Source organism: Colias philodice, chromosome 15, assembly GCF_061535455.1.
Source record: "Colias philodice isolate Cphi_HAF_F1 chromosome 15, ilColPhil1 Martin Lab GWU primary, whole genome shotgun sequence".
NCBI lineage: Eukaryota > Metazoa > Arthropoda > Insecta > Lepidoptera > Pieridae > Colias > Colias philodice.
The window spans coordinates 158373-183411 of NC_143100.1; the positions used below are offsets into that span (position 1 = coordinate 158373).

The window sequence follows — 25039 nt, forward strand, 5'->3', positions numbered from 1 at the left end:
GAAGGAAAGCGGATAGCATAATTTATAGAAACTGGCCGTCCTCTTCTGTATGTTTGTAGATCAAGTTTTGAATATTTCGAATACTTATAGTAAAGGAAAGGGTGCAATAATAAAACAAACTGTTTTAAGTGCTAATTTTATTAAACTCGCACCGTTATATACAAATATAATGTATAAATAAACAACAACTCTTTACAAAATATAAATCGATTAAGTAACGTGCGTCGGTCGCGCAGCCGCCGCGGCGACGTCACGTGACGTCACGTGGCGGCCCCGCGACCGCGCCACGGACAACTAAACACGTTGAAGGCCTCCGGTGACACTACATCCGTACAGTAACATTACCCAGTACGCAATTATAATAACTCTACGTAAATAATAGTTCACGTGCACCCGCCCTGCAACCGTTACAATCACTCAAAACACTAGCGACAACTAGCTTTACAGACAGATGCAATTCAGAGCCGAAAAATAGACAAACATCTATGCTATTTAGGTATACCGATTAATTTTCGATTCAAAGAAAAAAACTAGACTATTATCAAATTTACATAGGATAATGAAAGCTTAGCTGTTGTAACAGGTTGCAGACGAATGCACTACACATAATAGCACGCACAAAAAGGACGATATGAGTTGGTGACTCATCGCATCACACTCACATTCTACACTTAAACTTAATGAAGGCTCCCACGCAACATGAGGACGTAAATAGACTAGATAACTCCTTGTGCTATTAGCATTCTAATGTGAGACGATATCCATAAAAAGCATGTTTATGTCACTTTGTGAAGGAAACTATTAGGTCCCGCAGCGTCCTTATGTTGCAGTAAAAGACCTCTGTAACTATGATACACCTTTGTGATCTATCTTTATTACATTGCTTCCATTAACCACACGATCAATAACAGATTATAAAATTTAAACTAAATGCGAGTGTCGTTTGTTTTATGTTAAGCATCTATTGCTAATTAATGCCTACTTGTATGATTGGATGTAGCTCTCGTTTTACTTACAGCTATAAAATGCGTGGAACTTATGTTAAGTCAATAACCGCACGGGATCTTACCATCTATCATCTAATAATCATCTATTCAGACTATTCATAATGCTGATATTGCTCAAATTGGCGTGATATGAAATGCATACAAAAGCACAAGGCAAAGTGAATAAATGAAGTTAATAACAAAGATTAGTTTCGTCATTACTATCAGCTCAATTGTTTTAGATCCCCGCTGGTTATCGACCGTAAGAAGTTCCCGCAGCGAGAGCGTTTAGTGCCGTTGTGTGAGACTAATGTGTATGTTAATGGTATAATTGGTATAAATCGGTCGATACTCTGCAACTGTTACGAATAGGACAATACGTTACACAAAATCCCTGTTTCACATGTTTGATCTTAATCCGCTAAATACTTCTATTGCCGTTGCGCTTCGATAAATTAGTATTGGAAAACTTTTTGGAACACATTATTCATTTGGTATAATTTAATTTTTATTTAAATACGTTTTTAGTATACATTAATTATACGTTGTATATAAAATATTTAACCTTATTTTTATTTATTTTTTTTAGATTGCATCTACTTATCTAATTGGTGTTTGATAATATATGCCCTTGTTGCTTACGTTACAACTATTTTATGTCGAAAGAACATAAATATTTAATAAATTTAATATTAATTTACCTTGTAACTACATCTACTTAACCACGAAATAGAATATATTGCATAGTTTCTAGCTACGAACTGTTCGCTCCCATAAATAATTAATCTGTAAGTATTTGTGCCGATTTGTCGTTGTTAGAGTATTGAGTATCTAAACGTTTAATAATATGACGGTTTGTTATATTATGTTTCATATAATATGTATGTATAATGTATAATTAAGTATTTTTGACCAAATAAAATTTCATAATATGTTTTATATAAGTAACTAAGTAGGTACATGTTTTAACTATCATAATATCTCAAGTTGGATCGAACTGCACATGGTGTATTTTATTATAATCGGTTAAGTGGTTTAGGAGTCCATTGAGGACAAACATTGTGACACGAGATTTATATATATATATTAAGATATAAGATAAACAAAAGCAAAAGGAAAATCATTATACTATGGTGTAAAACTACAAATCTATAGGCGACAAAATATTAATTTATTCTCAATTTGATAATTTAATAAATTTCTTGTGCTTAGTTATTCTACAACTCTTATGGGTTGCAATTTTTTGTAATAAGTTTTATTTAAGTATAGTTAACAAAAACATATAATATTTAATAAAGTTTTATTTCTTGGTATTTATATATGAACTAATTATGAAATAAAAAACATATATAAGTATATTACCACAGTATTACCAAGTATGTATTACCTTTACCATATGGTAAGTATCAAAAGCGACGTTAGAAATATCGCGTATCAGAGTCGAGTAGCGTTGCTTGCGGCGGGCGGGGGGCGGCTACAGCCAGCCGGCGGAGTGGTGCGGCGCGTGGCCGTGCAGCGGCGTGACGCCGGCGAGCCGCGCCAGCGCCGCGCAGCGCCCGCACGCCGCGCCCTCGCCCTCGCCGCTCGGCGACGGCGTGCTCTTGTCCTCGCCCTCGCCGTCCCCGTTCAGCGCCGCTTGCGACTCCGTGCTCGTCTCGTAGCCGCACTGCCCGCACGTGTCCTGGAAAGATACAAACATAGTTTTCAGACGACTTTTTATCCGTAGCTTTTAAAGCGTTTATTCATATGCTTGACTTTCTTAAATCTTAAGTGTATTTACATCTGCTGGCCGCCCAGGCGAAGCGATAGTGATACACGAATAAAAAGTAAAAACGTAATGAAAAACAAAAGGATATGTGTCGGCACGTACGAGGGACTGTGAGTGCGGGCGCGTCACCTTGAGCGCGTCGTCCTCGAGGCTGGCGAGCAGCGGCTCCCGGCTGCCGCCGCGCGCCGCCACGCTCTCGGCGGTGGTGGAGGGCGACACGGCGGGCGCGAGCGGGCGCGGCGCGCGGGGCGCGGGCGGCGGGGGCACGCGCGCGGGCACCGAGCTGGCGCGCTGCAGCGCCTCCGCGCCGCTCGTGCCGCGCGCCGCCTCCGCCTGCCGCCGCGAGTCCGAGAACTTCTTGCGTTTCCGCTTCAGGGCCGCGAGCGCCGTCAGCGGGTGTAGCGGCCCGCTGCGGGACACGCGTTCTGGACTGCGCTGAGAATCGCTTCCAGAATCTGATCGCTCGCTTCCACTGCAATTGTAAAATTCAAATGCATTTATGTATATCTATATCCTACATTCATACCTATGCTTTATATGTATCTGATTATGCTATCATATTCAAGTACAATATGTTTATACCTCGGCGATGGACGTGCGTGATCACACACGGAGTCCTCGGAGCGCGAACGGCCGATGAGTCGCGACACCCGCGCGGCGCGTGCTGCCTCGATGATGGTGCCCCAGCGCCGTTTGTGCCCCACCGGCTTGCGGCGCGCGGCCAGCACACCGGCTCCTCCGCCTACCAATGCACAATAACAATTAATGAAACACTTAGCAATTTCTTTATCGTAAAAAGAATTACAGTTGATTGCGTTTTTTTTTAACAATGTCCTTAATATGGTACGTAAATGTGTTTAGGTACATTTGCACATGAAACAGAAAGCTCTACAATCTATTATATTCAAAGTAGAGAAAGTTTATCTCACCTGCACCATCGGATAGGCTGGACTGGCTGGTGCGCAGGCGGCCGCCGAGCAGCGCGGACAGCGAGGCGTGGTGCGCGCCGTGCGAGCCGCCGTGCTCGTGGTGCAGCGACGCCAGGAACTCGTCCACGGGCGCCAGCGCCGCGCCGGGCGCTATGTTGAACCCTTTCATGAGTCGCCGTTCCTTCTGACGGTTCTTCTTACCGCCTCCGCCACCTGGAAGATGAGACAACTTGCAAATTGTGTTACTGTAGTGTGAAATGGTGCTGATATAGGGAAATAATATGTAAAAATGCGCAAAGTTTTGTAACGAATCCAAACAACATACTACCCAAACCATTAAATCTAATGACTAAGGAAACTGATGCAAAAGGAACCGCTTAACTAAACTAAATAATTAATCTGAATTATGAATAAACTATAGCGCTTCCTTCCTGAACGAGGTCCAGAACAAAAATGAAATTCTACTACTATATTACTACTTCTATATTATTTTCTATCTACTACACAAACAACACACATATTAATTAAAACTACGATATTATGAAGCTGAAGAAAACCAGTTACTCGAGCTAAAACCAAACCACTATATTAGGGAGTTACTGCGCTAGCGGAAAGTTAAGTGGAGGGACAGATGAAGCACCTGGCGCACCCGCGTTGGCGGTGGAGGTGTTCATGCCGGAGTTGCGCAGGATCTCCACCAGCTCGCAGCGGAACGCGCTCACGTCCTGCTTGATCTCGTTCACGTCGTCCTCCGTCACGCCGCCGCACTCCGCGCGCCGCTGCTGCACCGTCACGTAGCGCCGCACCAGGTTGCGCATTATTGCCTGCGATACCAATATCATTTTTACCAGATAATTCCATGATATCATAGATCTATCATAAATTAAATTCTTCCAACTACTTATTTAAGTTTTAATTAAAGTTCAAAACTTGATAAATGACACTCACCTGATATCTGAAGTCTCTTTCTGTAGCCTGTTTAGCCTTTCTCTGAAAATAATTAGCAATGTTCTTTAATGCTTTAATAACATATAAGATTAATATACAGCACAGACAATGCTTCACACCCCCTCTGATTTGCTATTTTTTGTACGCTACTCATCTAGTGGATTATCAAATAGAACAGCGCGATAATTACAAAGCACTGCAATCGTATAAACAAACGTAGTTACAAATTATATGCAATTCATTCAAAACCGTAGTTAAGTCTGATTAAAAGTGCATAGTGCATAAGCTCCAGATAATACAAAAATTTATAATAAATCGATATTGAAAATCGCAATGCAGTATGCATAGCCGTACCCGTATAGTGCGCATGTGCTCCCGCTTGGCGCGCGTGTGTCCGCACAGACGGCGCTGCAGCCAGCGCCAGGCGTACAGCGCGGACTTGGGCGACGGCACCACGTTGAAGGGCGGCGGCGCCGTGCCGCCCTCCTCGAAGTAGCTGATCCACAGCTTGCTGCGCGCGAACTTCCACTCCACGTCCGCGCGCTCCTGCAATTATTGTGTGTATTTTTTAGTTTATGGTTTTTATTCAACTTTAATAGGTATAAATAGAGTTTAGTCATAAGGTTGGTCCGTGTTCAGTTGAATCGAGGATAGCAAGAGCTCTGTACTAAGTTAAATGCTAATCAGTAGCAAGTTATAACTATTGTAACGAGTATTCATAACTTCATAAGATATTGTTACATTATTTTCAAATGTGAATAGCTGATATTGCAGTTCCCGGATATTTTGGCAAACAAACAAAACACTTCATCACATATTTATTTGCAACAAATTACACCTACTCGAGTATATATATTTCGCAAATGTAACATTTGCGAAGGCGGTTTATTGACCACATAATGTCTGTAGTTTACATTATTTTGACACAATATTAACTACGAACTGTTTAGCGCTAACGTACAGTTCGCCACATTACAGCACTATAAATTTTTATAGCCCGTGAGTCATTTCTTTGTTGTTATGTGTTAATCATAGACTTACTTGTTTGTAAAGATAATAAATTAATTTCTGCGGTAATGAAGTTTTAAACTTTTCACAAGCCTGTCATATTCTTAACTGTATACGTACAGATATAAGTTGATAGGAATGGTTCATCATGGCGATGAGCAGGTTGAGCAGCACGATGACGTTGATGACGGCGTAGGTGCCGAACATGAGCATGCCCCAGAAGCGCGTGAAGATCTTGATGCCGTCCAGCTCGAAGGACTCGAGGTCCACCAGACCAAACGCAGCCCAGAACAGCGTCTGCATTGTCTCGAATAAGCTGGAACATAGGTGCTAATTGAGTGAAACAAACAATAGCAATGACAAAAACATAAACCTCGTAAACTATAGACAAAAAAGGTGTCCAAACTCAAAATATAATAATTTTGTGATTTGTCATTTACTCTACACTAATTCAGTTTAAGAACTCTACCTATTTGTAGGATATTATTATGCGTAAGGACTACATATATATCTACTCAGGTCACGGATCATTTACTTTAAGCAATTAAAGTATGAAGTATAATATTGAGCGTGTTTATAAATTTTCATTTCAATGGTCATTCTTATCTGTTTTCTATCATCGGAGAATAAAAAATTAGGTTTTATAAAACACGTACTTAGCAAATCGCCTCCAGACGATGCAAGCGTCCGGGTCGTGCACTGTGCTGTTGGTGCCCGACAGCGTTGTGCAGCGCTTCTTCTCCATGTCCGCGTAGTACCATAGCAGCTGGTTCAGACCTGACACACAAAATCAGATTAATTATCATTTTACAGCGAAATTTGTGCGTTTGGATTTGTAGGAGAATGAATTTCTTATCAAGATTAGGTGACAATGCAATCTTATAGAAGTTTTTTTAACTTATACCTATTCAGTTTATTTGATTTTACGCGAGTATGAAAAGATTAGAAGGTTTTAAACGAATTTTGAACACGATTTCTTGACACATTGATTTTATGTCACACTCACCACAAGAGAAAGCGAATATAACAAGTATATCCAGGACGAAAAACTTCAATATGTCGAGCACCATGCGGCTAAGGGACACCTGCAGCGGGCCCAGGTGCGGGTTGACGCTGAAGATGTACACGAGCTTGAGGCTGCTGAAGATGTTGGCGGCGGAGAACAGCCCTTCCGACAGCAGCATCGGGTCCCACGCGTCCCACTTCTCGCGGGGCTGGTTCCACTGCAGACCCATCGCCATTTCTCTCCGTACCTGTAGAATGCATTGAATATTGACAGGAAAATTGCATATATTTTTAAAATGTGTTTGTAGGATGTTTATGTTAGAGAGCAAAAAAAAACACTTGGCAAAATATTAAAATGTGTTAATTTACTTACTCATAGATTAAGATTTTGTGTTCATAACGTTCGCGTTGCTGAAGTAGAAGTAAGGATAAGTTAAATGAAGTAGAATTTCAGAATTACTTGGAAATGCGAGACGATACGTAGGGCGACAGTGGCAACATAGAGCGAATTGGTGACGAAATCTATGACGTTCCACATGTCGTGTACATACTCCTGCAAGCCCATGTCCCACAGCTGCTTTACTTCGCTCCAGATTAGACCTGCAATTGAATTATAATTAAGAGAAAAATAGTAATAAATTATTGCTAAAGGAGGTAAGTTTTGGCGTTTGATTAGATATGTCTTCAATATAGCCAATATAGGTAATATAGCTCCATACTCAATAGTCATAATACCTACCGCTAACCCATGAAAGAATGAGCCACTCGACCAGTGTGGGCGGAGAGCCGCGGCGTGAAACCAGCGCGTCGTGTGTGCTGCCCCAGAAAATGCCCCCAGCCGCTGTCTCGATCCGTTGGGACGCCAGGATGAGCAGAACTGATGGACGATAAGTGATTTTATTGAACAAACAAAATTTTGAGACAAATAATAGATAGTAAATTTTGCATTTTAACAGGTTTTACAGAACACTTTATTGGTTTTAGTAAACAAACTTAGTTATTGATTTGACTGATTACAACGAACTTTTCAAGGGACGGCACTTTTTTCTACGATACAAGTTTCTAGTTCAGAAGACAGTGGAATGTCGTGAATTAAACATTTGAAGTTGCTATTAAACACCTTTTATATTTCTTTAGAATTATAAAAAATGGATTAATTTACACGACTCACATAAAAACATGAAGTAGCTGGCGGAGTGGCATAGGAACTTGATGAAGGGCTTCCTCAGCATGCGTCCTACGGTGGAGTGCGGCGCGACGATGTACGCGAGCGAATAGAGCGGGAACATGGCACCGATGCGGACCATCTCCGCGGCCTGCAGCAGCATGTTCTTGCGACGAAATCCGGGCACGCTCTCGTACCAGATCGACGCTAGCAGTTGCTGCACGTTCGGGTGCGCTACGAACTGGAAGGAGAACGTTATTTCAAGTGTTAACGATTTATAAAATTACATAAAAAATAATACCATAAAGATTAGTTAACGTTTTACCTATACGCATTTTATGTGTATCGTAAGTAAATTAATTTTTATGTTTGAAGGATGATCGAAATTGCGATAAAAACATTAAAACCTTGTTTATTTTTTCATCTGTGAAATGCTTGATTTCGTAGTATTTCTTGTTTGTAGAGGTAGTTATTAAAGCATTAATTCTAGTCAATCCTAATTAACATACGTCTTTATACCTAATAAGTAATATTAGTTTTGTTAAAATTTGTATAACATAGAGCGTATTGAATAGCATGAGAGTAAGTACAACTTACAAGGTATAAAACTTACTTTTTTCTGTCTGAGTTTGATAGCCAGCTTGAGCCGCGACAGGCGCATCCTCTCTGGCGCGCCGGGCTCTATGAGCGGAGCTTGCGGCGATCCCTTCTCGTGGTTGAGCAGCACCTGCAGCTCGTTGGACGTGCGCGTGTGGTCCAGCAGCGCCGTCGCGAATTCCTGGCACTGCACGCGTAGCTCTTGGTACTCCGTTTTGAATTCATGCTCTAATGCAGATAATCTTCGCAGTTCCCACGATAATTCGAACGCTGATAGTATCGGGTCTTTGGAAGATAGAGCGATTAGGGAAGGGGATGCTAAAGCTCTGTACGCGTTGATTCTAGATCGTGAGTGCCGCAAGGAGTCCTCGCGGCGCGAGCGCACGCACTCGTCGCAGCCGCAGCGCACGTCGTGCGGCACGGGCAGGCCGGCGCCGCGGTCCAGCAGCAGCTTGATGATCTCGTAGCTGTCGCGGTGCGCCGCCAGGATTAAGGGCGTTATGTCTGAAGTGAATGTCGCCGTCTCCGGGGGAAGCGCCTCCCAACTCTGCAAAAACGTAAATTATGTACGACATATTTTGTCGCTTGTCCTCCCGCCCAACTTTATAAATATTACCTATACTTAATATTATATTTTGCTAGCTGTGCCGCGCGGATTCTGGCCCATGGACGAACCCGCAAATGCAAGTATTTCTATAGCTTATTTGTAACTCTGGCCAAGTATTATTTAAATGCTTTAAGTAGTTTTCCCGTAAAAAAGGAAAAAACAAATATCTATATTAACATATACCTACATACATAAGATATACGATATATTTATTATATTAGAGAAACAACTATTCTAGATAACTTTGAAGAAAGAATTAATTTGCATTTCAATGGTTTTATAAAGTTTAGCTCATTAATTTTAAAAAACCTCTCAAGTGCAAATTGTATATGACAAACTAGAAAACTTTTACGATAAATAGCTTGAGAACGTTTTTTTATATATTATGCGTTTCATATTATTATTTGTAACTAAAGTTTAGTACTTTGTAGTACTTACTTAAGTATTTTTGCAATCATATAATTATTATTAGGGCAAATCGGTTCTTTATAATCGGTATAAACTATTTATATAATGTTATTTCACGAAGATACAACATTATGCATACGGGAATTGTTATTCTTTTACTAAATTTTTGTAAAAAATGTAAAACTACTAACATGTGGTTCTCCCTCTTTCCGCGTCCGTTCTTCGTGATCCAAGAGCGCTTCCACGGCTTCCACAAACTCTTCTGAAATGGCGTGGAGCAGCGCGTCCCTCGTCTCCACGCCGAACTCGAGCAGCAGCTCCACCATCTCCAGGTTCTCGTTGTCGATGGCCATGAGCAGCGCGCTTCGGCCGAGCGGGTCGACGCAGTCCACGTTGATGTGGCCCGTGTCCCGCGCGCGCTGCAGCACGCGCCGCGTCCCCGCCACGTCCCCTCGCTCGACGCCCAGGAGATACTTCTTCTCCTCGAGGGACAGTACTGCCATTTCCTGATGTGGCCGCACCACATTTTCCTCCTCTGTCATGCCATGTATGCTATGACGCTGTCGACATAATAGCAAACATCAAAAGAATAGACGTATTTCTTACTCTGCGTGTAGTTTAATGAAAATGAGTCAAACAATAATAAACCTTATCGGAACAAAACAAACATTTGCTTGGACGATCGATCAAAATATATCGGGAGTCGATCTATAATGCTGCATCATCTTTACTGACCGAAACTATGCACGGCTCAGTTGAGACGCTAGCGGCTAGATTCATGAAGACATTAAGCTTTAATGGGGCAGTATGTCTATTTATAAGATATTGATAGATTTGATAAACACTTGGCGGTAATGAACTGGCGTGTAGTTATTTTTCATTATTTATATTACAAAAATAGACGCATTCCAGCTTCATGCAATGTAGTGAAAACCAAAGTCATCCGAGAGTGTGGAATTATGCGAATGGAAAGCTTAATGAAAAAAATTCTCTTCATAGATAGTTAAATAACTTATAAATGATGAAATGCTTCAAAATATCAAGCAAGTTTTTCCAAAACATTGTAGATAAATAAATAAACAAGACAATCGATCATTTTACTATTCATTGCAACTCTAATAGCGATAATGTTTTCCTATATATATCGTTAAATCTCAACTTTTTTTTTACAACGTTGTAGATTGACAAACATTATCATACCCATTTATCATAAGATGCGACGATAAAAACAAAATAGGTCAGTTGTTAAGGGTGAAACGTCGCAGGCCGCGTTCAAGGAAGGTGTCGCCTGTCGAGGCGAGTGTATCGACGCTCATTATGCAAATGGGTCGAGCCTCGCCGCCCACGCGCTCGCCCGTCGATGTTCACAAACACTCATTGACAAACCGCCCGCACAATGAATTAGCGACGCGCGACGCTACTACTATCTTCATAGTAGGATCGCAGCTTGCACAAATTGCATTTACGGTTGACCTTTAAACCCACGTAAATCATCTGCTTAACATAATTCGTATCCTGAGTGTTATTATAAACAACGCAGCGGATATCGGGCAGAATATAAATATGCCAATAGGGAAATCGAGACGGGAAGGATGGGGTCGCATGCGGAGCGGCGTACCTTGACCTTGTTGTCGAGAGGGCGCGGCTCGGGCGCGAGCAGGGCGCCGAGCTCCACGCGGCAGGTGGAGGGCCGGCGGTCGCCGCTGCCGGCCGACATCTCGGAGCCGCCGCTCTCTGCACAGACAGACCGACACTGAGCGACGGCCGCGCTCGCGAGCGCAGCCGCCGCTCGTGCTACGTTTCAGCGTAATACAATGCGGCCGGATATAATTAGTGCGCGTGCGCAGCGCAGCACTCACCGGCTCCGTCGCCGCGGGCGCCATCCCGCGACCGCTCCGAGAACTGCAACAAAAGAGCGCGCGTGGTAAGTTAGGGCGGGCGGACACGCGGCGTGGCCATTGTGCGAACAAAACCTCAGATAATTGTTCGCTATGTTTCAGCGTGAAACACGGATACACAAATAATATGCATTTAGAATATTACGACATAATATCTTCTAAATATTATTTTCATAAACTGTACCTATAAATGTGTACTTTAATGGGTTTTTAAATTAAAAGTGCTTATAACATGAGGCAGTGGCAAAGAAAACATAATAAAAAACTGGACCACAATAGTAAAGCTAACGAATTTAAATTATATCTATTTGCATAGTAAACAAACTTACTTATGAACGAGTACAGTATAATTAACTCGGTATTTCCGTTACTTGGTAAAAATAAATACTCTCTATACGTCTCTAAACCACTTCTCATTTAACTTAAATCTAGACCACCACTTCTTTTGATTATATTTAATTTTATATTTTCATAAAATCTACACTAAGTATTATTATAAAGCTGAAGAGTTTGTTTGTTTGAACGCGCTAATCTTAGGAACTACTGGTCCGATTTGAAAAATTATTTCGGTGTTAGATAGCCCATTTAATAGAGAAAAGCTATATCATCATGCTAAGACCAACAGAAGCAAAGCCACGCGGGTTACTAGCTGCGCCCGCAGGGCGCAGCTAGTAAATGATAAGCATCTATATCAAATCACCGATCTATAATGACTATATTTCTATAATGTATATTGTGCGTGGTACCTGCACGCGGCGCACGCGTCGCGCGGCGATCTGCCGCGAGTGTCTGCGCAGCGCCTCCAGCGTGGACGCCGCGCCGCCTGTCTACAAAAAGCCTTCTTTATTACCTCGTAAACGTAAACGCATTGCGCATTTTTTGTTCGCGATGAAGTACGTGATATATTTAGTACACGTTACACGCGCTTCACGAGCTTCCCTGCCATATGATCTTGCAATGATTAATTAGCGAAGAGGTTGTCAAAACACAGCGTAAAAAAGCTATATATTCCGTTTTGAAAATAAGGTATATAAACAAACGTGATGTATTTACAACGAATGCTATTTATGGTTTACCTCATCAAATGAGACAGGCTGAAAATCTTACAGCTTTTGAAAGTAACTTTTAAGAAAATTGAGATACGGATAATAATTGCTGACCTATGTCGGCCACAAAAATTAAGTCAATTAAGTAGTTAGTCAATTAGTCGGTTTGATTACACAGTATTAACATAATATGATCAACAATAATTGTCTTCAAGTTCTTCTGTTAGTTTAACGTGTTCAAGTACTAAGGTGTACAGTTTTCAATAGATATTATATAAGTTACGATTTTTCTTCCGCCCTTTTTACCACAATATCACGTGATGGTTGATTTTTTTTTCAATATATTCAACGTCATCCAAATCTATTCAATGGTTCAGGCGTCATACCGGAGTGGTATGTATAGTGACTTTTAGTACGTTTACTATAAGTATGAAGTATGGAAGTATGGATTTCCAGCTGTTACCTGCGCCATCGTCCGCCTGGTTATAGGAATAGCGCGATCTACTGGAATGTACACAATTTGGAGATCCAATTTCAAATCATAATGAATCTTCCCTTAGGAATGCGATTTTTTAAAAAGTAGTCTATCGTATATCCAGATATTCATGTTACCGGCCGCGGCAGAGCGAGAAGCCCCGTGAAGCAGCTCGACTGTGTGGACGTGACTCGGCCGAAGAAAATGGCAGCACACACGTTTTTCCTCAATACTCACTTCCTCACTTATAATTTTACTAAAGATAACTATTATTACTAAATTGCTGGTAGCCTATAGATATATTATCTTTGTTATTATTAATTCAAAACTACAAAAGTATTGCTCGTGCAAACATATAATTGAGTTAGATTACGAGTATTCTCTAGAGTGCCCACTTCGGAAATTCGCATGTCCCTGTAGACATTAAGTTATTAACGTAATTGGCTAAATTCTGTCCCTACACATTATCTGTAAAATTAATCCGACATTCGGTATCGATATCATATTGTAGGATTTTGTAAAAATAATATATAATAAACCTTTATTCAATATTTTTTCCTCTTGTTTTGTGAAGATACCTTCTTAGCAGGTCATTATTCACCTTTTAGTATTTTCCCGCTGTCTTCAACACTCAATAAATCAGAAGCCAACGTCCTTCTATATGAAAATAACCTAAAAAGAACTTTGAAACGCTGTCCATTATAACAGGGAAAGAAAATAAGTAGGGAAGTATCTAATAAAGTAAAAGTCGTTCTAATTTCACCGCCAATAAATTTAAATTTATTAGCGGTGAAATTAGAACGACTAAATTTGTTTGTAAGTATTTAAAATGTCACATTGAGAATTTATCAGTTTATTGGAATCTCTTTCCTTTTTTGGGGTTTCAGTCCATAAAATAAAAAACGGAACCCTAATAGGATCAGTTTGCGTTTTCCATAGTGAGAACATACATAGTTGGTGTGATTTACAAAAGCAATAGAAAATTCATCTGGATAAAAAAAGCTCGGACGTAAGCCCAACAACTTAACCTTAAAACTAAATATACTTAGCATATAATATGTAGCACCTATTATATTATAATCTAGCACAGATTATACAAAAGCAAGATAGTTGCGAGATATTCATTGAATAAAACTTTTATAAACGCGAAAGCAACTCTATCTCTCTGACCGTCCGCGTCTGTCTGTTATGCTTTTGCGCTACCTAAATCATTAATCTTTAATGATATAACAGGGGTGGACTTACCCTTAGCAAAGGATATAAGCCTCTATTTATTAAGAAATCAAAACCTACGGGTGAAATATGGCGATGGAAAATTTTCTGTAGAGTAAATTTTTTGTAGAGAAATCTATGTAGAGAAAAATCAAAATGAAAGAAAAATCACACGATTTAAATAACCTTCAGTCTTCACTAATTTTGATATCAATACCAAGTTATTAACACCTGGCTTCGCGATCTGTCTCGAGCACTTGCCTACTTATTACAGAGCATCGGATCGATGGCAAACAATCGCGATTACAAGTTGTGTTCGCACTCGCTACGTTTGTCACTTTGTGCAAATATAGTTAAAGGTTAAACAATTGGTTTCTATGCAAAATATATTATATCGAGGAAGTATATTATTTAACTAATGGTTAAAAGGTTATTTTGTTTAATGCGCTAATTTCCGGAACTCCTCTTTCGAATTAAAAAAAATTTTTTGTTGATGGAATGCCTCATTGTATTGAGAAAATTATTTGAGCTTGAAAAATCAATTGATATATAGCATATAGTATTATAATAGTATTCAATTTATACTATGTATATAGCCTACCGCCTACAATCACATGTTATTACATAAAACTTCGATCAATAGGAGCAGAACATGAATGAAAAATGTTGCAAATTACGCGGAAAAAACGTATCTTTGCCTCCCACGCACTGAACAGAGACGCGGACACAGCTAGTGCAACATAAAGCTTTGTAATGTGTTTGATGTTATGACATAATATGATAGAGCGATAACTAAACAGTGTGACAAAAGGGCGGGAGTTGGCGCGTCGCCAAGCTGAGGGCACGACTGTGACTCCTCCGTCTCCTGCGATAGGATTTAAATTCACTAGTGAAATTCTATTATAGCTCAGATGGTCTAATCGAATACTAACAGCCCCTCTGAGCTTCGTATATGTGATATAGAAGAGGATTTATGAGGATTTGTAGAATTCTGATATTCTCTCCTTTCTTGTAAATCTTTTAATGTTATTCCTAAATCTGTTAAGTAATTGCTATTCATTGTTTATTTATTTTTATTTTAAAAGTTTTTTTACTACTACTACTACTCTAACTATATACTTACTCTGTTATCACTTTTTTTTCACGAAAACCAGTGATCACTGCATAGATTTTCTAAGTCCCTTACTCTTCTGTGTGTCGTTTAAGTGAACAATAAAATGCTTCTACTTGTTAATTTATATTCGTAAGAACTAATATTCGTATTCGTTTCATAAGAACGACCCTCAAAGAAAATAAAATTTCTTTCATAAGTTAAATATCCGTCTATTGCCTTATCATTTCTCACGTGATAAGTATAAACGTAAAAAGTATATATAACCTTCAGGTCATGGACATGAAAGCTTTGATATAAAATATATAAGAAAAAACCTTTTATAAGAGTAGGAAATAGACAGTGTTATGGCACAAGGAACAGAAATAAAATCAAAATGCCATTTTACCGGCTAGCTAAAGTTAAAAATTCATTTATGGGCCAAGGTATACTTTTTTACAACAGAATTCCTCATAGTATTAAAGAGTTTAGTAGTGCTAAATTTAAAAATTATGTAAAAAAACGTATTAGTTCAGAGAGCATATTACAGCATTAAGGAATATATGGAAGATAAAAACCCATAGAGGGTTCTCGCGTAATAACCACAGGACAGTTCTTTGGCATAATATTATCCTAATATACAGTTACATATTTTGTAAAATTAAATTATAATACTGAAATGATTTAAAAGAGCAACTATGGAGTTTTTTGCCGGTTCTTCTCCATAGATACTGCTTTCCGAATCGGTGGTAGATGTTAAAATTATGTATTGACGTTTCAAAAGTGCTTCTCGAAGAAGTCTAATTGAATAAATAAATGTTTGAGTTTGAGTTTTATATTTTGAGAACCTCGTTAAAAAAGTATAAGTTAGAAAGTTCAATGACATAGGTACACAGTTTTTCTTTCATAATGTAGATACTAGTACGTAATGTACTTTTTTGTACGTACGTTATAATTTTATACAGCATACCTAATTTATAACAAATTGGCTTCAAACATCTACTAAGAAAATAGTGCCTAAATACAAAGAGCAATTTAAAATACATAAGAAAAACTAACCCTTTTTGTTGTCGATGAAAGGTAATAGTCCTCGGTCAAAGAAAACCTATTAGACCCCAATAAATGTTATTAGTAAAGGGCTACATGTTACAGAACGAATCCCCCGCCGTGTCCTCGTTGAACGTGATAAGCTGTTAACATCTCACTAATAATAATTGCTTAGATTAAACTACAGTTGTCTTTTATTAATTCATTAATCCTTTATAAAGCCGAAATAAGTATCGGATTACTGAAGAAACTCTGCGTTCGGTTTAATTTTTTTTATTAAGTAAATCAGTATTAAAAAAGTACATGTATAGTACACATATAGAAGTATAAAATATACCTACTTATTTTTACTTACACCAAAATGATATTCGTATAGTTAGTAATTTTGTTACGCTTTATTAGTTTAAACAATATGGGCCTATGTCGTAGACTTAAAACCCTTCGTAGACCTACTACGAGCTACGTAAACATAGAAACAATCTATGAACGAGATTTTTTTTCCAGTACTCAACACAATTATGATTATGAAAATGTCTTTAAATTTTCAAAATATACAATAGTGATAAATAGCGGAATGATAAGGGCGGAAAAGGTATACGTATAAGAACAGCTTCAACTAAAAATTGTTATAAAATCCGGCAAAAAGTAGGTCGTAGAGGAGCAGATATTTATTTTAGCAAATAGCTGCCTCGGCAGACGTTGCTTTGCCCTATGGCCCCTTTTTTCGTGCTTTCTATCCATGAGAACCTTCCTTGTGCCTTAATGCAAAACTTCTAAGTTCTACGGGAACCTGATTACTTATGCTTTTAAGTTGTATTTAATATGCGTGACATTGTTAAGGAGTAAATTAAAATGAAATAAAGTATAATTTTAATTCAAAGTCTTCCTGTCATTAGAGCATGTGGTATATGTATGATACAGATTGTATAAGGTATGAATGTACTTTGAAGATGTTCCCTAAATATAAATAATTGAAAGTCATCATTAGAATTATTTTGTTGTTCAGAATTGCGTATAGATATCTACACATGTTATCGTGTAGGATTCATTAACGTTAGACATTTGGTCCCTTTGTTGGCTAAGATGAAGATGGAGAGCAACAAGGATAAAATAAATTGCAAAAATAAAGGTTAAGAGTCATGTCAATATAAATTTCTCGTATTTGAATGTGTAAAGCCTTCACGAGCAATGTCGTGGGCGGCTCGATAGTTCTGTACTATAAATAACTATTCCATATTATTAGTTTTAAAACCAGTTTCATATTGAAAATCCTGAATATTCAGGATAATATGTAGTAAATAAGTAGGTATATACCTAGCACCACTTATTTACTACACAAATATATAAGTTATATAACGTCCTTCACCTTTTATGTGTACGTAATTCGTCTTCCATAAAAGTTTATTATTTTTATTCATATTATTTTAAGTAGATTTGACCAATGGCAATTTGATAGAAAAAAAAAATATTGAAGACTTAAAGAAATGGACACGGAATTTGATAGACCATAATATATTTATTAATGTATCCAAGTTATATTTAGAGCCTTAGAGTATATAAACCTCCTGAAGAGTTTTTAATTTTTTAGATTTCTAGAATATTATGGAGTGATTCATGAGGAAATGCATAAATGTATGATTGGTTAATGTAAAAATTTCGTTGCAATAAATCTTGGCAACTAAGACGGTCCACAACTGCAATTCGCATAAACCTCTCTTTTCAGGGTATCCGTATCAATCTATATACACTCTAAGTACAAAACGGAGGACATCTATACATATATAAAACTCAAAGGAGACTGATATAGTGATATAGTATCAACGCACAGCCCAAACCACTGGACGTATCGGGCTGAAATTTGGCATGCAGGTAAATGTTAGGACGTAGGCATCCGCTTAGAAAGGATTCCCCGAAATTCTTGCGGGAACGGGGAAAAACGGGGATGCACGTACAAAGTCGTGGGCGGAAGCTAGTATAATAGTATACATAACATGACAATGTAGAAATTGCTATATAATGGTTAATAAAGTACAATTAATTCTAAAACATTAAATATGTCATTTGTTGATATTTGCTTATACACAAAACCATTTAAATGTATATCTTTTGAAATAAAATTCGAGCTGCTTCTCTATGCGAAGGGACGGGTCATCACCCGTCCCTTCGCTCGCTAATACCTTATCGCTTCGCTAATACCTTATAGTCGATGTATTCATTCAATCTTAATTTCATTTTATAATTTAACAAGTGTATGTGAACAGTTACTATTTAGTTATCGTCTACCGCAATAAAATAGGTTCCTTATATTGGATACCTTAATCCTTAGATATTAATCACTTATAAACCCCAATAATCAAAATTCAGAAACAGCGTCAGCATCAAATATAAATTAAAAAAGTTGGGAAGAAGGGATAAGAGATTTGATCCCTGAAGAATAAAAGCCACAAGTTCGACGATCTACTTGACCCGTAAAGAGGAAAGCAGTACGGATACCGCGGAAATGGGACTTTCTCGACTTCTGTAGCACCCAAATACATACTTTTTTAGTATAAAAGTAATTCGTAATTAAAAATTGCTTAATTAAAATTAAAGACCGTTCATTAAACGATAATGTGACTTTCAAATTGTAATTTTGAAAGTTGAAATGGTTTAATTTACCGAGCTGCGATATTATTTTAATTAAATTAAATTTGTAAGTTGTAATAATAAATGTAAACTGCTGAGATTTCGCGAAAACTCAAGTGAAGCTCAAACTTCATTAAAAACGATACAGATTTTTAGTTATTGATAAAATATTACACATTTCCATAATCATTAGGTAAACCATTAACTACACGATTTCTTAATTTTTGATCAGTGTTTTCATATCTAAAAAATATAGTTTCCTCATTGATAAAGGTTTTAAGATAGGTAGCTGTAATACAAATGATCGGAAAGTATCATATTTATAAATCATTATTGGGAACGATGGAGTGATCGATAACACTAATGTAGAGGGGTGTGTTGCGGAACTGAGCTAGAAGCAGTAAGTGTATGTGCTACTGAGTGTATTCAACTGCTAGCTATACAATGTACTTGCCTATGGTGGTTGCTAAGGCGTCGGGTGATTTATGTGTGCCAGCTCCAGGGATTTGAATACCTTTTAATTAACCGTGGTAATACGATAAGTGTACCTATTTCACTCTCTGATATTAAAAATATTTGAACAGATATAAATTGCCACATTCGCTACATAACGCCTGTTTATCTACCACCTGGTTATAATATCAAGAATTTGGTCTTTAATTATTTGTGTAGTGTGTTGTTTTTTTTGTCAAATTACGTTACATAGAGCATAAACTATATTACATAGCAAAGATATTTCTTTTTACTTCACTCTACATTTTACAAGCCATGTACATGTTGGCGATTTAAAAAATAAAATATGAAGTAACGAAGCTTTAAAGGCTTGGCGTGAGGCGTGAAATAGTAGCGTGAAACGTTTAAATAAAACGAAACATTGAGTATTTGCTGGAATTGGCGTCCATCGGACCAGATGCCGAGGAACTGAACGTTTTTATGAGTTACGATCGCATTGAACTCGCTATGACTCACTTAAAGCTTAACAAATATCCAAACAAAATCAACTCTTCGGCCAGATAAAAATTCTCCGCGGATTCGAACAGAATTATGATGTTTAGACTCGCTGTTTCATCTCCTCATATAATTGTAATAAAAATGTTGAGTGAACTTTTCTAGTAACGTCTATGCAGTGTGCCGAACGAGTATATTTCACGTCCTTCGTTAATGTTATTTCATTTTTATTAGACAATTAGTTTACTGAGTTTCCACAGATTGAGACGCTGTTTCTTCCGCGTATCAAAACTTCAACCTCTCAGTTTTAAAACTAATTTAACGTAGTGATTATAATCATACTCTTTGTTCTTTGTTGAAAATAAATACGATTTGTTTTAATTATATCTTCATTGCATCTTAGTATCGAATATTGAAGGGTAAATGTATTCAATAAATGAATTTTAATTCATGGAATATTTTTAATTAATTTGGCCAAATTCTATTAATATTTGAGTTTTGTAGAGTCGGCTCTATTAAATATTACTCAATTCAATACATTCGCCTTTGTCCCAATTTCTCTGATATAAATTATAATTTCTACAAATAGTATTGGATATACACCGAAATGTTAAATAAAACTGGAGTTGTTTCACCCCTAAACTCGTTTGCAGAACAAAAACGATTCGAAATAAAGACCTTACAAGAAATAAACAGTTGAATGCACAGCTTAACTATGCAGTTATAAAATTGTGAACTTACCGCTCGTAATTTATAACCGTGAAACGTTAAGGGAATAAATCTTCATCTATGATGAATGTTTGATTTCCGCTTTTCGGGTACTGCAGGGGGAGTCATCTGTGGGTCTCGAGTGGTGGTGGCGAGTGGTGTCGCTTGGAGACGCGTGGTGGCGCGTGGTGACGCGAGCGGGCGCGGGCGGGACGAGCTGGCGGCCGACTCTCTGCGAGCCGCGCGCGCGGCGCACTGCCGCGACGGCCGCGCGGCTAGGGCGGGCGGAAGGCGGCAGGCCCTCTGTCGATATTGGCTCATCACTTTTAAGAGACGGGATCGTTTCTACCGTAGCAGTTTGAGAGCTTGTAATTTAAATGATAATCTTACGAGATGAATTGGAAATAGAGATAGAGATTATCGATGATTATCGTTAAGACTACTATTATTTTTTGAGAATTGATTGTATATATTTTATAAAGAGGAAAGAATATTGTGACTTATTTTGACAGGAAATTAAGCGTATTCATTGCTTTAGAGTTATAATATAGAACGAATTTGCGTCGTAAATGTAGATTGTATGATTAATAATTACCTATATAGGTTTCATATCTGAACTATGATAAGTTGTAGTCAAATAAACGATATTTAGATTCAATAACATGAATTCAAATTGAAATATAACACAGGACATTGTATATTTATTAAATGTAATTTGTATTTTTTTTCAGAATACGATAAAATAAAAGTTATCGTAAGTATTTAGTATCGACAAGTGTCGGCCGCCCTAGAGGCTGCGACGCGCCGCCCACTCAAATGGCGCAGCTTACGAGCCGCCACCAGACAAAGCTCGCAATTATTATCCGCTTAATTATCTATTGTTGTTTCTATAATTGCAACTTCTTCGGCAACACTTCCTCGACACCGAAACCGTGAGTTACTTTGTCGATATCAAGTTGGAAGTAAAATATTGGGTAAATAGACAATACGTACTTAGCCAATTTGTTTTGACTTAATGCGAGACGATTGCGAAGTTGCACTCGGCCATGCAACTTTCGAACATTGGATAGAACTCTGAAGTACACTGTACAGCCGATGTATACCGTGGTATATTTTTATAATAAATTCATAAGTGGTCGGTGTATTTGTGTTCGTATGATTGGTCGAACTTTTAATTAAATGATAGCGCTCAGTCCTCTTTTATGTTAATGAGTTAATTTATTCTTTTGTGAATATCATATTTGCTAACGTTATCAGACGGAAATTCATATACAACTGTACATTTTGATGAAAATATTAATAATACTGCAAATACAATTTAATTGTCCAAATATCTTATCACAAATCATGCTATGTTCTGCAAGCTTCAAAAACATTCTAAATCCTCTTGGAAGCAGTTCAAGTTTACGATGTGCATTTTTAAGATGGACTGAAACTATTTGGCATCGAAAGTGAAAAACAGCAATAAATCCGTATCCCTTTTATGTTCAGCGACGTTTACGGAGATTATCCCATGGGCGAGTACGTGCTCTGCGAACACGCTCCTGCCCCTTTTAGACGTGACACTGTTAAAAATCGATTGAGTTATATGCATGAGCCGAGAGCGCGACTCGTAAAGATGTTTAGGCCGTAACGTCGCTTTCCACTCCCAGAGCTATCAACATTGATTAGCTCGCCGGTTAGTCCTCGTGTTTATTGAATCGTATGAAATTAGCCGGTAATGTGTTTTACAAATACAGATTAGGTGTTGTCTTAAAATACCTCTTTGAAATATGCCCGCTTTCCAGTTTAATGTAAGTCGTTGAAAGCATTAGCAATAGTGCAATAACTACGGGACGTAAACCATCTGGCCCGAGGGGCCTGAAGCGCGGGCGCGGGGCGAGGGGCGCGGGACGGGGCGCGGCGGCCGGGCGGCAGGGGCCGGCGTTACAGCAGCCGGCGAGCCGAAAACAAACGGAACTGCTAAGACATCTGCTGATAAAATGTGACTCGAGTTTACAAGTTGTTTGCGTAAACAATTGCGGAAACTTCAATTGTTTACCTTCATTTTTAGATTGCTGAGAGACGTTCGCTTCATAATGTTTTGTGATAGACGATATAAAATGACTGGACTTCCGGGATCGTTTATTCATATTCAAAATTTCAAACATAAACAATGTATTCTGACTGATAGTTTGATGACTATATCATAGTTACAATACCACAGAGTTCACTACCTAATACGTGCTAATACTTTATAGTAGATACATACTAAAAATTTAATGATACCCATAATACACATACCTATCGTCGAAGAGACACTAATACTCAAATTAGGAATTTAAAAAAATATCTTATCTCAAGACGAAACGGTTTAAAATCCCTTAGCTTTATTACACCACAATACGTCTAATAACAAAAATAATAAATAATAATAACAAAAAAACGAGTAGTAACATTAAGCTTTTTTAGAAATAATTTCTGATAAGTATACTTTTGATAGAGTACACCTTTTTGAACTCTGTCCGGTCACCGTACTTACTCTGGTAGCCTGATCAAATTGCCAAAGGCAATTGCTCTTTACCATAAATAGAGGTACTTTTCATTTTATTTATTACCCTATTTCTGCACTTACCACACTACAATACTGTAATTACAATAATATTGTAATACTGTGATTTCTGTACAAAAGCTATTAACTTAGTGTACAAAATTCGCTTTTCTACTTTTTCCTAGTTAAGTACCTATCCATGTGTTATAAAAGCCTAATAGGTTCGTCATAGCAACGTGTTCAATAGTTCTTACAGTAATGTTATATGCTAGCGCTGAAAACTTCGTTGTTCGTGCGAAAAATAGGTAGCTCCGTATGGTAGGTATGCGGGAAGGTAATTCCCGGGAGGAATTTTTGTTTCGCGGAGCTGAAAGAGGATATTAAATAGAAAGCTAAATAAATAACAAGCTCTATAGAAGATGCTTTCAATTTCAAACAAGAATCATTTAATTAAATATTGTTCTGTATTCAGGAAGTGTTTTTCTATATTAGGTACCTACACGATTATTATTTTTATCCATATACCTACCTACATTATACATACGTTATTAACTTGTTAGTGTACCTACTTGTATCATTGAGTTCTTCAGAATAACTGTTTCAATTGAAGCATTGTTTTTAATACAGCACACATAAAATTGAATATAGTGAGCGAATGGCGACCAGTCGACCACACCTCGGTATAAACAGCACTTGAGCTATCGATCACACAAATATGCCGTTTATATTAGTATAGCAACTTAAGTATCCGCCCTACGTGAGCACAGCTCCAGGAACAGCGAGCGACGATGTATATTTATATTCAAAGTTTCTTGATATTGCACAACTTTTCCTTGAACTTGATAGGTTTCTTTCCATTTAGGCTTAATCAATTTAAAGTCTAGAACATACAAGGCTACAAAGACAGTGTAAGTAATAAGAATTGTGAGCTGTTTTAACTCGAACGATCCGTCTGCACACTGCAATATTACTTTCATCGATTTGGGCTTGCATACACGATATCGCGCGGCTCCGCACGGGTTATCGTCAAATGTGCCAATGTCTGCTTACTGCTGACCCAATTTTGTACTTTCGCCGAATTCTATTCACATTCACCTAGGTTGTGTAGGTATCTACACAAATAAATCTGAAATGCATCTTTGGAATGATAAATTGTTAAATGCATGTATTAGAATCAAGTGACGGGCAACCGGCAACGATTATACTTTTTTCTTGTCTACCCCTTAGCCTGCCTGTCAGTTTGTGTAGGAGAATCTCCAAAATAGGTACACCAATTTAAGCAGTCCTTCACAGGCAGAATACCTATAAAAATCACATCCAACGAAACGAAGTCGCGGATGTCAATTAATATTTAATGTTATGTATATTTTATCGGTCCAATCAACCATTACTTAAGGAGTCGGTGAGTCCCTTTGGGGTTTATTATTTAACTTTTATCTGTACAGACTGTGCATTTTGGGTATTTGATATAACAATTTACTTTTAGTACTGTTAGCATACAAAATGAGATTCATTGTGAAAGCAAAGGTGGAATATGTCGTAATTCGTAAATGTGAAAAATAAAGAACCGTTGATGGTAGATAGGTATCACTGATTCATACTATTTTAGAATTTTAGATGGTATAGTATAATATTCTAAGTTAAGCGTTTCAAATGGCACAGTACTACAGCAATGATTATTTAAACACCTTAATACAATGATATCGGCTCACCAATGATATATTGAAGCGGCCGCGTTCCAGCGTTGATGTATTGCTGACCTCAGAGAATACGATTAGGTCACTGGTGGAGTATTCTAGCTTACAAACTGAAATGGGCTCGTATATGTATGTCATATTTTACGTGACTGCATTAAATGTTTCTTGTGGAGCTTAAAGTTTAACCGAGCTCTACCAAAATTAAACTAATGATTCTCTACCAAATAGAAATAACCAGTATCTATTTACATCTTGAGTAGTATACCAGTATCTAGCTTTTCTATTTATTGAATTTTATGAAATAAAATTAAACGGATAGTGGACTTGCTACTTAATTTCTGA

At 37.9% G+C, this 25039-nt stretch overlaps 1 protein-coding gene and 1 long non-coding RNA gene across 5 annotated transcripts in view; one reads left to right on the top strand and one right to left on the bottom strand.

The window, feature by feature from the left end:
* LOC149481985 (uncharacterized) overlaps nucleotides 1-25039 on the top strand; it is a 191832-nt gene that overhangs the window by 38458 nt on the left and 128335 nt on the right. The gene's annotated exons all lie outside the window — the stretch shown is intronic.
* On the bottom strand, nucleotides 123-20703 carry LOC149481988 (transient receptor potential-gamma protein-like). 4 transcript variants are annotated; one of them, XM_089704273.1, is made up of 19 exons: nucleotides 20504-20703; nucleotides 12066-12146; nucleotides 11281-11323; nucleotides 11040-11155; nucleotides 9613-9981; nucleotides 8423-8953; nucleotides 7816-8050; nucleotides 7384-7521; nucleotides 7105-7244; nucleotides 6646-6892; nucleotides 6296-6416; nucleotides 5760-5955; nucleotides 4986-5177; nucleotides 4632-4673; nucleotides 4333-4507; nucleotides 3684-3896; nucleotides 3337-3496; nucleotides 2884-3226; nucleotides 123-2667 (listed from the first exon to the last, which is right to left on the bottom strand). In XM_089704273.1, the coding sequence occupies exons 4-19, from the start codon at nucleotides 11136-11138 to the stop codon at nucleotides 2461-2463; spliced, it is 3408 nt and encodes a 1135-aa protein (XP_089560399.1). In that variant the 5' UTR covers nucleotides 11139-11155; nucleotides 11281-11323; nucleotides 12066-12146; nucleotides 20504-20703; the 3' UTR covers nucleotides 123-2460. The 4 variants fall into 4 exon arrangements, with proteins under 4 accessions (XP_089560399.1, XP_089560398.1, XP_089560397.1 ...); XM_089704272.1 differs by having other exon boundaries at nucleotides 4324-4507; XM_089704271.1 differs by having other exon boundaries at nucleotides 2857-3226; nucleotides 4324-4507.